Genomic DNA, 13,793 nt, shown 5'->3' on the forward strand with positions numbered 1-13,793 from the left:
AATACTAATTGAGATATTTTTTCTTATGAAAACTAACAAGATATGAATATGATTTCAGAGACAATAGAACCCTAAATCTTCTTGGAAAAATATATTTTATTAGTGTTATCAGTATCATGCATCCACTTGCAAAACCATGTACTAACAACCATGAAATCCTGGATCACTCACCCAATAACCATGAGTAGTTTCCAGGAAACTGGTTTTAGGACCCATTGACATAACTGAAGAAAATTTAGTCAGTCACTATGACCATGTCAATCTCTCTCTCTCTCTCTCTCGGGTTGAGCAAGCAATATGTATATATATGAATGGACCACATTCCCTAGAAAATTAAAAGTTAAAGGAAGCCTTTTTATCCCTAATGCATTTTCCAATAGCAGCTACAAAAAGTAACAAAGCCAAGATTGGGGGAAGCGCATGCAGAAGACAGAACCAACTCCATAAGCAAAAACATTAAAGAAAGAAATAAATAACTACAGAACCTATCTCCCCTACACCACAGGTCCGGTCCCCATAAGCCCAGGCTCCAATATCAAGCTCCCACAACCCCAATTAAATAATCCAAGAGCATATATCAAAGAAGAAGCCCTTCAGATCAGACAGAAGAAGAAAACCAAATCCCAGTTTTCTTATTCAAGTTTTCACAAAACTTCACCCAAGTCAGCAGCATCTTTTGTCAATAACCCTTTCTTCTCTTCGTCAGTGGAAGTTGAGAAATCAGTAGTGACCCCATCTATTGCCATTTCCAAGTTAGTGAGCTTCTTGGCACGCGCGGCCTCAGCTTCCCAATCTGTCCTCATCAAAATCACAAACAAAATCGAAACAGCACAGGCTGCTTGTGCAGACAATAAGCCATACCAGAGTCCACCAAACCCAATCTTCAGCCAAAACGCAAGTCCAATAGCCACAGGTGTACCTATGCAGTAGAAGGAACCAAGGTTGATCCTTGCCCCCACGGCTGGCCTAGCTGTGCCCCTAAGTACCCCACAACCTGTAGTCTGGGGACAGTTTCCTAGCTCGCAAAGACCCATGATGGGCATCACTGCTACCACAAGTACACGAACCAGCTCGTCTGTTGTGAAGAAGCTTGCCCATCCCTCTCTCAAGATAACTGTCCATGTTACATTTATAAGCCCTATTATTAAAGCACAGCCTAGTGCCACCAGTGCTGCCAGCTTCGCCTTGTATGGCTTCCCTGCTCCCAGCTCGTTCCCTATCTGCTTGTGGTTGTGGGTGGTCGCCCCCAAATCATCACCAAAGCAGAGATTGTCAGAGAAAGCAGAGTAAAAACCCATTAATAAAGAAGAGGCCTAACATCACCCCAAATAATTTAAGTAGAGAAATCATCAAAGCAATACATCACAAGGGAGATTCATTTATTTATTGGATCCAATCCAGAAGCCAAATCAAAATTTGGGATTTGTTATCACAGCACCACGCCACACTTCATTAATTAAAATCCTATTCAACCCACCAACACTATTAGAAGAGTCACCCCTGGAATGCACATTCAATGGTGAGGTAAAAGAATTTCAAAAAGTTTCTTATTTTAATCACGGAGATCCAAAACGTGAGATTACCAGAGAGTTTTTCTGTGTATGAGGCATGCAGGCACTAGCTAGCATACGGCAACTAGCAGAGTAGAAGAAAGTTGAGAGAAATTAATTAAGGAACTTACCCTGGTTGAGACACAAGCAGCCAAGGACATTGGAACTGTGTACATGAGGCTTGTAGTTTGAATCAAAATGGCCGTAGCAGCAACAGCAACTTTTGGATTAGGTAAATACCCAGCAAGAACAGTCATAATCTCATACCACCACCACTCCAAACAGATTCCCAAGCAACTTGGAACAGCTAATCCCAGCAGTGGGCCCAACCCACCAAACACTTCTGCAATCCCAGCCGTCCATCTTACCCGGCAGACCCCAGATACATAGATGTAACCCGTCATGAACAAGAGCATATTCAGGTTGGTCAGTACGGAAGCCATGGCCACCCCTGGTACTCCCAGTTTCAGAACCACAACAAACACTACATTGAGAGGAACATGAAACAGAACCGCAGCAAAAGAAGAGTACATCAATGGTTTGGTTACTCCCTGAGACCTCATGTACACTCTTAATGGCTGCAACAACGTGTTTGTCAATAGGTCTGGGAGTGAGTAGAGACAGTAGGTAGCAGCCATTGCTGTGATTTCTTTGTCCTGACCCATGGAGACCATGATTGCCTCCATGTTCAACCACAAAACGCTTATGGGTATGCTAGCAAACAACAGAATCAGGACTGTCCTTTGAAGGGATAGAGAGATTAAGTCCCAGTTCTTGCTTCCATAAGCTTGGCTGCAAACGGGTTCAAGCCCTGAAGTGAGACCAACCAGAACAGAGTAGCCAGTGATGTTGGTGAAGCCTATGGAGAGTGCTCCACCTGCAAGCTCTAAGCTTCCGAGTCTACCCAAGAAAAGGACTGCAACCATGGCCCTAATGTAGACGAGACAGTTCATGCCTGTTATAGGCAAAGCCATGCCCCACAGCTCCTTTAGCTCCTCTAAGACCTGTTTGATGATCTTCCAAAGGGTAAGTAGAGAAACATGAAAAAAAGTTATACCAAACAGAGCATACGGGAAAGCGACTTACCTGAGTTGGGGAAGGGAGTTTTTGCAGCGAATAATCTGTGTCCTTTTCAGCCATGGTAGATATTTGACAGACTTCTCTAAACCCCACAAAAGATCTTTCAGAAGTAGCAAAGTTTCAAGAATCCCGGAGCAGAAAAGAAGCTCCGGCTCAGTTTCTGGGTAAAGAGTACAAACAGAGTAGCCAACTAGTTGTCGTGTGGTTTACAAAGAAGAAAGCCGAACTAAGAAAAATATAAAGAGTACTGGAAAGAACAAGAAGGATATACGCAAGTAACAACTACTCCTGAGTCCTCTATTCTAGCTAGTCAGAGGGTAATGGAAGATATAAATAGAGAAAAAAGCAAGGTCTGGTAATGGCGGCTATTGGCAGCAACGTTTTTGGGCTCAGCAAAAGGGTACTCAAGCAATACCTGGAAGAAAAAAAAGATGCTGCAGAGAAAGTGACTGTGAAGAGGAAGAGGTAAGCATTTAGCTTTATAAATAAGAGCAGGGAAACAAGAGCTTAGTTTCTTTTGATAAAATGCAACAGAAACATGTAGAGAGAGAGAGAGAGAGAGATTTATTCCCCACCCACACAAAAGGAGAAAGAAAAGAGATGGGGTCCAAGGCCCACCAAGGATTTAACCCAGGCACCCAACCATTCCTGGTTTAAAGACATAATTCGCTTGCATGGGCTTAATGTTTGTGGTGGCAAGGTCATACAGATAATTAATTATGGTTCAGACATAACCCAGGCACCCAACCATTCCTGGTTTAAAGACATAATTCGCTTGCATTGGCTTAATGTCTGTGGTGGCAGGGTCATACAGATAATTAATTATGGTTCAGACATAACCCAGGCACCGAACCATTCCTGGTTTTAAGACATAATTCGCTTGCATTGGCTTAATGTTTGTGGTGGCAGGGTCATACAGATAATTAGTTATGGTTCAGACATAAACCAGGCATCCAACCATTCCTGGTTTAAAGACAGAATTCTCTTGCATTGGCTTAATGTCTGTGGTGGCAGGGTCATACAGATAATTAATTATGGTTCAGAGTTTGCTTGGCTTTTTTTTTCTTCTTCTCAATTTGTTAGAATAATTATTCTCCCAGGTTGAGACTTGAGAGGTCCGTAGTAATTCTGAGCCAAACATTATTGTCCCTATTTAAGCCCTACATGGCTAAGCTAAGTCCATTTCCACCTTGATTGGCATTGTCCCTGGTCTTGATTGTAGGGCTGCAACATGGACAGGTTAAGTCGGGCTTTTGCAATCCCAAGCCTAGCCCTATGTATTTTAATATAAGTCTATTCCCGCCCTGACTCTAATTCAGGGCCAAGGATTATTGTCCCTAACCTAAGCCCTACAGGGCCAAGCCAAACCCATTTCCGCTCTGATTGGCCTTGTTTCTAGCCCTGATCGGCCATATCCCTAGCCTGATTGGTCTTATCCTTGGCCCTAGCCCTGATTGGTCCTATACTTGGCCTTGTCCTTGATTGGCCCTATCCTTGTCCATGTTCCTAATTCATTGAGATCAAACATCAGGGTCATAATTTAGGGTCAGGATGAGAGCCAAAATCAGGCTAGGGTTAGGGCAAAAAATCAAGGATGGCTCAGAACAGGCCCGATAGGCCAAAGAGTAATCACAGGCCCCCTCTTGACCTTAGTCAGGGCTAGAATATTTTGGCCATAACCCGCCCTCAAGGCCAAAATCTTGAGCTCAAGCCCTATTTGGGCTCAGGGTAGGCATAGGGTGGGTCAGGGCCAAATTTGCACCCCTAGTCCGTACTCTCTTCACGTTGCTTCATTATATATTAGGAATGGAACTCATTTCTGAATTCTTACAAAAATGACTCAGGATTTCTAGTGAGTCTTTGTAAGCCGTCCTTCTATTATATAACGAAGAGATGTAAGGAAACCACAGACCTCTATCCTCACCGATTAAAGATTCAAACTCTATTTTGTTCTCTTCTTGTTTATTTAACCATGAGTTCTGTTTTCTATTGACAAAATCCCATGGGATCATATTTTCAAATTATGTTATCTAACTTAGTTTGGATTCTTCAAAAATATCTGATGTGGTATGAAACTATTTTAAAATCAGGTTGTAAAATTGACAGTCCAAAGTCCAGCCAAACAAGTCTATATATCAATCAATTTGCAGTGTAGGAACCGAAACCAATCCAGTGACTAGTAAGTGGAGCATATATGTATAAAGGATGATTTCCTTCTTTGAAGGTTTACGTTTTCTCTCTTTTCATAAAAGGGGACCAATGCACCCAATGAGACACCTGTCTTGTTTATTCCTAAGCTTTACATGTGATGCTTCAAATGATGCATTTGGAAATTGCTTCAATCCTACGCATTTAATGTGCAGGCCTGTCAAGCGAAATTTCAGATTGTTGAATCTGAAATTTTGATCAAGAGTTCAATCTCGACAATTGAATACCAATGACCGAGATCAAAATATCGACCGAGATTTTGATCCAGCGGTCAAAAATGTTTCACTTGACAGTCCTGCGCATTAAATTTGTAGGACTGAAGCAAAGTCTCTCCGAATGGAACCCAAATGGACCCAGTTGATCAGTCTCTCTCCCTCTTTAATGGAAGAATTTCCATTTTCCACATTCATCTCCAGCATCATCTATTTTGGAAGTCACTGTCTTTTTATATCATGAAAAAAATGGTTTAATTTTGCATGTTTTGAAATAATTAACAGCCACCAACACATAAAATCCTTTGCAGTACTTAGCCATGTTTAGCTATTTGCTAATCACCTAGATTTGGTGAGATAATTTATTTTAGAACACAGAACCAATTAATTAACCCTTTTCTCTCTCTCTCTCTCAATAATTTTCAAACTTTCTTTCTGCAGCAGAAGCGCTCTGAGCCATGCAAACCATCAGAACAAGTTCCACCACAGCTTGCCGATATGGTTAAATTTGCAGAGAAAGAATGAAACAAAGCACGATTCAGGTGATCTCATCATTTCCATGTTGAATGAAACACTTTTGCTTCTCAATATGAAGTTGTCGCGACTAGGGACACATTCTATAAATTTCTGAAGCATTATCTCCATTGGCATTGACAGTGGAGAAAGCACTTATTTTTCATCAGTGACCTAAACTGCTCAACAGTCTTATCAGTGCATAAAGTCTTTCCTGATCAATTTCAGCCATCTTTCCTCTCAAAGTTAAAGTTGGGTTGCATGGAACCCATCCATGTTTATCTGTAGTTTCATACTTTTTAAAGGAGGAGAGAAACGACGAAAAAGAGCATAAATTACATAGCATATATATACATCAATCTTGTCAAGGAAATCAAGAAAGTTTTGACCTTCCAGATTTTATCCATCTAAACTACTATTATCACTGAATCACACTCAATCCGAAAATTCCACTCATTTGTAGATGAACCCAAAAATCCAACTTCAAAGTCTTGTCGCTATCAAAACTGAAAATTTTGAGATGTGTGCTTGTTTGGAATAACCTCAAATGTGCAGGCAGGATAAAGCATAAGGAGAGACGAGAGGCAACGGTATACTTGGTTCGATCATGTGATCTACATCTAAGGATGAGTTCAGAGGACTCAAGATAATATGTGCAACTAAATGAATGTAAACAAAGAGACTCTCAAATAACATATACAGCATCTATATCATAGGAACCCTTAAGAGATCAACTAAGAAGACATGATATCACGACCAAATATCAAAGAAACAATCTCACATGGAACATGCACAATAATAGCACATCGACTCATAGCACACGAAGCTAACATCGAAGGCTAGAACACCATTGAATCATAGAAGGAGCCAACCACAAAGCTTCAAATCAAAGAGCAAGAGAACCAAAGAAGAATCGCAACTCAAAGGGAAAGAAAACCCAATGTTGAACATATCTCTAACCCAAAACAAGGTTTTAAATATGCACCACTAGAAAGGACTGCAATGCCCCTCTAAATGAGCATACCAATGTGTAGGCCTTATAAAGATCTTTCAAACCATCTAGAAATATTGACCGGACTGGTCCAGCCGCCTCCTGCCCAGTTCGGGGTAAAATAAGTATCTCGGGTTTTAAAAACCTTATTTTATGTTTCCACTCCTCATAAATGTATTATTTATGCTAGAGAGGTGCTGAGGGCCTAGGAGAGGAGAAACCCAAGAGATTTGGTGATTCCTTCGCATGTGGTGACTCATTAAGGCCCAAATCATTGTAACAATGCTTAGAAATGTGAGTATTCTTGAAAATCCCTCTTTTCTAACCTATTTTTAATGGTGTTTATTAGCATTGAATGTTAGGTTTTGGTTGTTGGAGTTGTTAGGTTGTATTGAATGCTCCCCCTTGATTTTCTTTGTGTCTCCCAACATCTTTAAGAGTTGGTTGTGCGAATCTTTGCACTCGAAACCATTTTGAACTTCTTTGTGATGCTTGCGAGCAAACACGAAGAGCCAAATTTAGGGCTTTTCGTTTGAGACCTAATTGGGATGTTTGGATAGTACAATGGGGACCCTAATACTACTAATTTGAAGACCTCAAAGTCCCATTTCGAATTGATTTAAAATCGGAGTCAAAATCGGGGTTTTTGCTCATGACTATTCTGGCGGGGGGGGCTGACTGGCCAATCAACCGATCCTGTAAACCTATCCAATCTGCCATATTCAGGGTATGCATTTTGGCCCTCTTTTTTACTCCCATCGATCCTCGATTGTTACTCACTCACTTTCTTATGCACCTAGGGTTTTGGTCTAATTGCATTCTCTTTGGTGAATCTTTTGAGACTTGAAGAGCATTATTAACTTTAAGAGGTGAGGAAAACATTTAATCATATCCTGTGTAATTGTAGGTGTTATTTGAATCTTCATTTATATTTCTATTGTGTATTCTATTATAAATTGTGTGTGACTTTGTGCGAATGGAATGTAATATTATTCTATGTTTGTTTCTACTTTCAAATTTCATGAATTGTGATATGAGAATAATGTGAATGTGTGAATTTGATTGTGGGACTATGTCCTCTTGTATGTATATACCAACTAAGGTTGTGGATTCGCTCGGCCATTACCCCTGGTGACTCGTATGTATATACACTTAGACCTAAGTACATGGATATTAGATGTCTAACTGTGTTGGTTAGGTAACCCCATGGGTGCTACTACCCTTATGGCAGGGGTATTGAAGCGGGGTAACCCATGATGTCAGTGGCTGGGTCATGTGAGCATCAAACAGGCCCACTACCATCATGAGATGGTAGGGTTGCATAGGTATAGTGTCACACCCCACCCAGCTGGATCCGGTCATACCTGAATACCCGTGGGGTGATACACTACAGGACCAAGGTTCAGTGACAAACCCACACAAACATATGATATAGCATAATCCAAGGACAAGAATAAATCAAGTTTAAATACCAAGTTATAAAATATGAAATATCAATATTCACAGTCATCCATTTACTAAAGTTAACAGTTAACTAATGTTGATCGAAAGAATATTAGAGTCTGAATGAAAAGAGTAGTTTGTTTGTTGTGGAAATAATCTAAGTAATTATCTACTGGAAGCTAACTCCATAAGAGCAGTCCTGACACAGGCATGAAGCTTCATGCGTGTCTACTTCTTCTCCAATCGCTCCCTCATGATAATCTACTGGCGATGGATCTTTCATTTGAATGGGGTCCTCATAACCTGTAGAATAATCTAAAGAAACATACATAAAAAGAAATGAGCTCAACAGAACTCAGTGAAGTCAACTCAACAATCATGTTATGCATTCGTTCACAAATTCCACATCACACATATAAGATTATTAATTAATCACAATAGTATGATAAATAGATGGTTATGATGTTATGGTCCTAATTCTATCATGAAGTCTGTATGGTAGACACACATTAAGTTAAACACCAATTTCCTCTATGCCTGTTACTCTCCCTCAACAAAAAACGTCTATTGGGTTATTCGTGGTTGTTGGGTAAGGCTATGTCAATGCATGGTTGAGGTATAAGTTACCACTCTCTCACATCACCATTTGGCATGAGATTTGGCGTGTGTCAAGGACAACTCTAGGCCAATGCATAGTCATATTGTCTCGTACTACACATGGTCCGGATATCTCCCCTCATGCCCAGTACCCTTTTGGTTCGATAACCTTCCCACCTATAAACGGTCTCAATGGGAGGCATCTGTTGGACCCCATTCCTTAACCCAATGGTCATCGACATATAATGGACAAGATGCTCTCCATATCCTCTCACGAGTTGGTTATCGGTTTTGAGCGCCCATGAACCCTTATCTATTATATGCAATTCTACCATTCAATGATGACAGTGGGCCTGTTTGACACTCACAGAACCCAGCCACTGATATCACGGGTTAACCGGCTTCAATATCCCTATTGGAAGGGTAGTAGTGCTCTTAGGGTCATCTAGCCCAACATTTCTAGACACATAACATTCATGTACCTAGGTGTAAATGCACATTCATATAAGGTCACTAGGGTAATGGGTGAACCCACAACCCTAGTTAGTAAATAGAAATAAGAGAACCAAGTCTCAAACCAATTCCATTCATTCTCATATCATCTAAATAAGATTCGAAAGGAAAAGAAAAGAATCAACCTTACATTCTTACCTTTCATTCACGCAAAGTCACACACAAGCATATGATCTTAAAAAAAAATAAAGCAAGATATCAATAATGAAATTGAAATAAAAATATCAAGCATACAAGACATGGTTAAGTATATTCCTCACATTTAAAATTGATTTTGCTCTCCAAAGTCCCACAAATCACACTCAAGAGTAGGTAATTATGCTCAAAATAACCCTAATTATATAAGAGAAAGAGTAAGTATTAGTTGGGAACCAATTGGGGTTCAGTAGAGGTCCAAAATACACTTCCCAGACATGATCAGTTGAATGGCCGGTTGCATAGGCTTACAGAACTAGTTAAACAGCCGAACCCCCCGTCCTCAACCTAGTTTCGGGAAAAATCCATGTTTCACCTCCAATTTGAAATTGGATCAAAGCAAGACTTTGGGGTTTTCTAATTAGCAATAATAGGGTCCTAAAAGTACAAAAAATTCATCCCAACTAGGCCTCAAATGAAAAGCCCCAATTTCGGCTCTCGCAAGTGTCTGCAGGTGTCTCTAAGAGGTTCAACATGAAATCGTTTGCAATAAATCGCATAAACAACCTTCAAAACAAAGGAAAGCATAAAGGAGAGTACAATAAGGCATTCATTGCAACCTATTAACTCCAACTATTAGTATCTAACATTCAACTATGAAGAAAACACCATTGACCTAGGTTTAGAGTAGAGAGGTTGAAGAACACTTACATTTCTCAACATTTCTGTGATGATTTGAGTCTCGAAATGTCTTCGCATGAATGGAATTTGGAATCTCTCTCGGTTTCTCCTTCTCTCCAAGCCTCAGCCCCACTCTAGCATTAGAGAAATACGTTCTAAACTGAGTAGAGGCATAAAATAGGGTTTTTAAACCCAATTTTCAAAACTGCCCCGAAACTGTGGATGGGCGGTCGACCCAAACCTATCAAACGGTCCGATCAACTGGCCCTTGGTTACCCCTTAACCAAGGTCCAATTCCTGTGTTTTTTAGCTTGAATGAAAATTCTTTTAAGTACCTACACTTGGGTATATTTACCTCGTCATTGGATTCTCCTTCATCGATTTTTGGAAGTGCCAAAATCGCATTTTAATGCCTTTGTGATTGACTTTCTCTCTCCTCTTAAACTCTAGGAGACTGGTCGAGTAATCACCAGGATCATCCAATAACATTGGGTCCATTTCCTAACCTTCGGGCTCGACTCGAATGGCCCACAGTTGTCCCCTAGTCGAGTTCTGGGTTCGTGGTCCTGAAACCATGGGTTAAAGGGTTAAAAATCCGGGGGATTTCACATATAGTGTTTGGGCTCGTGTCACTTTTAGTGCAATATGCGATTTTTGAGGGGAAGCCACGAGAGCGTCCACTTATACATATGTGGATGACCATAGGGGTGAGAAATGGAATCCAATAGATGCCTCTCATTGAGGATCCCACTTCTAGGTGGATAAGGATATTAGACCAACAAATGCCTCCCGTTGAGGAATGATATCCGAACCATATGTAGTAGAAAACCATATGACTATGCATTAGGCTTAGAGTTATTCTAGACATGTGTCAGTTCTTATACCAAATGGTGATGTGAGAGAGTGATGACCTATCCCCCAACCATGGATTGATGTGACTTTACCCAACAACTGTGGAGAACCCAATAAATGTCTCTTGTTGAGGGAGAGTGATTGAGACCACCCAGAGGAGGCTGGTGTACAGCTTAATGCGTATCTACCATAGAAACCTCATGATTAGAGTTAGAAGCATGATTGTATATTCATTTAATTATTCATCTTATTATTATATTCTTTTATATTCGTTGTGGAAATTGTGAATGGATGCTTGATATATAGTTAAGTTGACCTCACTAAGTTCTATTGAACTCACTTCTTTGTATATATATGTCTTCGATCTTGTCACAAGTTATGAGGACTCCATTCAAATGGAGGATCTGTCGCCGACAGAGTATTTTGAGAGAGTGACTTGTGAGGAGGTGGACTCGCATGGAGCTTTGTGCCCATGCCCGGATTTCTCTTATGGAGTCAGATACCAGTGAAGATTTGGTGATGTCTTTGGAGAGGATATCACCCTCGTAGCCCTATGTTATGTTATTGCCATTAAGCCTATAAAGAGGGACGATGCCGCTTTCCATCGAAGAACCTAGATTTCCACTGCAAACAATTCTTTCTTTAAACTCCAATGATTTAAACTTGATAAATGTTGGATAATGATTTAACTTTAAATTTTTGGATGACTATAATCATATTTGATAATTTGATAACTTTAAATCTTGATACCTTGATTTATTCTTATCCTTTGATTATGCTATGTTGTATGATGGTATGGATTTTTCCATGAACCTTGGTCCTGTAGTGTATCACCCCGATGGATATTCGGGTATGACTGGATTCGGATGGGTGGGATGTAACACAAGTCCTATATCTAGTAATGTCATTGTCTTCACAAAACTCAAGAAACTTATCATTACAAAACTGAAGTCCATTATCCGTCCTAAGTTTCTTTACTTTCTTATCAGTTTGATTTTCAATCATCACTTTTCACTCAAGAAAATTACCAAATATAACAGATTTATATCTAAGAAAATATAAGCAAACTTTCCTAAAGTAATCATCAATAATGGATAAGAAGTATTGAGCACCCCAGAGAGATGGGGGAACATTAGGAGAGCCCCATAAATCCGAATGTATATATTCAAGTATATGAGAGATCTTATAATTAGAATGTGAAAACTTAGCTTTTTGAAGCTTACCCATGGTTCATATGTAATAACCCCCATAGTTCCTAAACCGAAACCCAAATTGCAGGACTGAGTATTCGAAGCTCTAGCCGGAAGAAGCTGTGGGCCATCCGGATTGAAGCCCATGTTTAGGCCTCAAAGCCCATGGATCTGGATATGGTGGGTGAAGAACCTGCGCACCTTACTGGGAACCAGAAGAAGATCAAGTCGGAACCCGGATGAAACAGGTAGATGGATATCCAATGTGAGAAAGATAGACTTGGAAGGTGATGTCAAGCAAGGTAAGAGCCCTCCACATGTTGTTTAAGGTTATAGTGGTGCTAGGGATCAATCGGAAGTGCAAAATGCCCAAGTACTGAAAAGTAATAGGGGTGGTTGCTTAAGGTGGTCGATGACCAAGCAACCATCACTCCTAACAGTTGATTGGAGGTTTCCACTGAAAAACCCTAATTTTCCCTCGGCACCATATTTAAAGCATTCCACGACCTAGTTTTGTATTATTTCATTCTTGAAGCTGCTATGGACTAAGTGCAAGTAAAGAACATGTGGTTGGTGGAAGGGAACCTCTTTTTGCGGAGAATCTTTTGAACTCTCTTTGACTTTTGGATCTAAGTGGAGGTAAGTTTAACCACTCCTAATCTAATGAATTTTGTCTTATTAGAGAGTAATTATTCCTCCTCTAGTTTTGTTGTGGTGGTTTGGATGAGTTTATTTCCTTCCATCGATGATCTTGATTAGATCATGCCAAGAAGGATGGATATATCTAATTCAATGGTGGAACTTTTTGAAGAAGATGATGTAGTCTAAATTTCTCCCTTCTGAGATGTGTTGTCTAAGTGACCTCTCTGGAGTTCTAAGAACATACTTTAGACTTGGATTAACCCAAAAATAGATTGAGACATCGGACTTGGAATTCTGCCGGAGACTGGAGCGGTTGCTTAGGGCAGTCAATCCACTTGACCAACCGCCTTAACCGACCGATTGGTTTCCAGAGACTATGTTGAAGCTATCTTTGCCTAGTTTGAATCTCAGACTTTAATGTAACTTTGTAATCTTAATCTAGGGGTTTTCTTGAATTTGTTGGGGTAGTTGCTTGAGAGATCTAGCACATACTTCAATACTTTTTCCGCTAAGTCAGGTAAGGACACTATTACATATGTAATTGAATAGCTTATTATGATAATTCGATATTTGTTCCAAGCATGTTAGTGACTTTATATCTTGTTGTAGTTGTTGTCTTGTTTGTTACTCAATAATTATGCATTGTCATTAATGATTATTGCTCTTTACTTCTTTTATGGAATGTTTTTGAGTGATGTGACTATAATTTGGGGAATACCTGGCATGATACTCCTAGGTTGGGATATCAGAGGTTGTGGTATGGGACACTGTCCTTTATGCCCCCAACATGGTCACCCAACATGGTCATTGTTGTTGTCCTTCATTATTAGGAGGTCTAAATGCATGGTTAGGAACCCATACATGCTACTACCCTTTCGATAGGGGTATCGAAGCTGATTGACCAGTGATGGCAGTGACGTGACTCTATGTTGTTCAATAGAGGTAACCAGTCTGTGAGAAAATACAGTGGTCTACTATTTATCATATAAATGGTTGGGTTGCATATGTAAGGTTGGGCTCATGGGCATCCAAAAGACGGCTTGAGTGTCGAGAGGAGAGATGAGAGGCATCCGCCCAAACAATATGTGGATGACTATAGGGTTAAAGAATATTGTCCAACAGAGGTAATCAGTTCGTGAGGATTTACATTCCTAGGTGGAGAAGGGTACTAGACCAAAAGGAAGCT

General features: G+C 40.2%; 1 protein-coding gene across 1 annotated transcript; it reads right to left on the reverse strand.

Annotated features, from left to right (window-relative positions):
• Positions 1 to 317: 317 nt before the first annotated feature.
• On the reverse strand, positions 318 to 3,143 carry LOC149016757 (protein DETOXIFICATION 54-like). The gene is made up of 3 exons (XM_089154827.1): positions 2,637 to 3,143; positions 1,682 to 2,554; positions 318 to 1,220 (listed from the first exon to the last, which is right to left on the reverse strand). The coding sequence occupies exons 1-3, from the start codon at positions 2,688 to 2,690 to the stop codon at positions 645 to 647; spliced, it is 1,503 nt and encodes a 500-aa protein (XP_089010953.1). The 5' UTR covers positions 2,691 to 3,143; the 3' UTR covers positions 318 to 644.
• Positions 3,144 to 13,793: the final 10,650 nt, after the last annotated feature.

Source organism: Hakea prostrata, chromosome 5, assembly GCF_041222555.1.
Source record: "Hakea prostrata isolate BN-2017 chromosome 5, UWA_Hpros_2, whole genome shotgun sequence".
NCBI lineage: Eukaryota > Viridiplantae > Streptophyta > Magnoliopsida > Proteales > Proteaceae > Hakea > Hakea prostrata.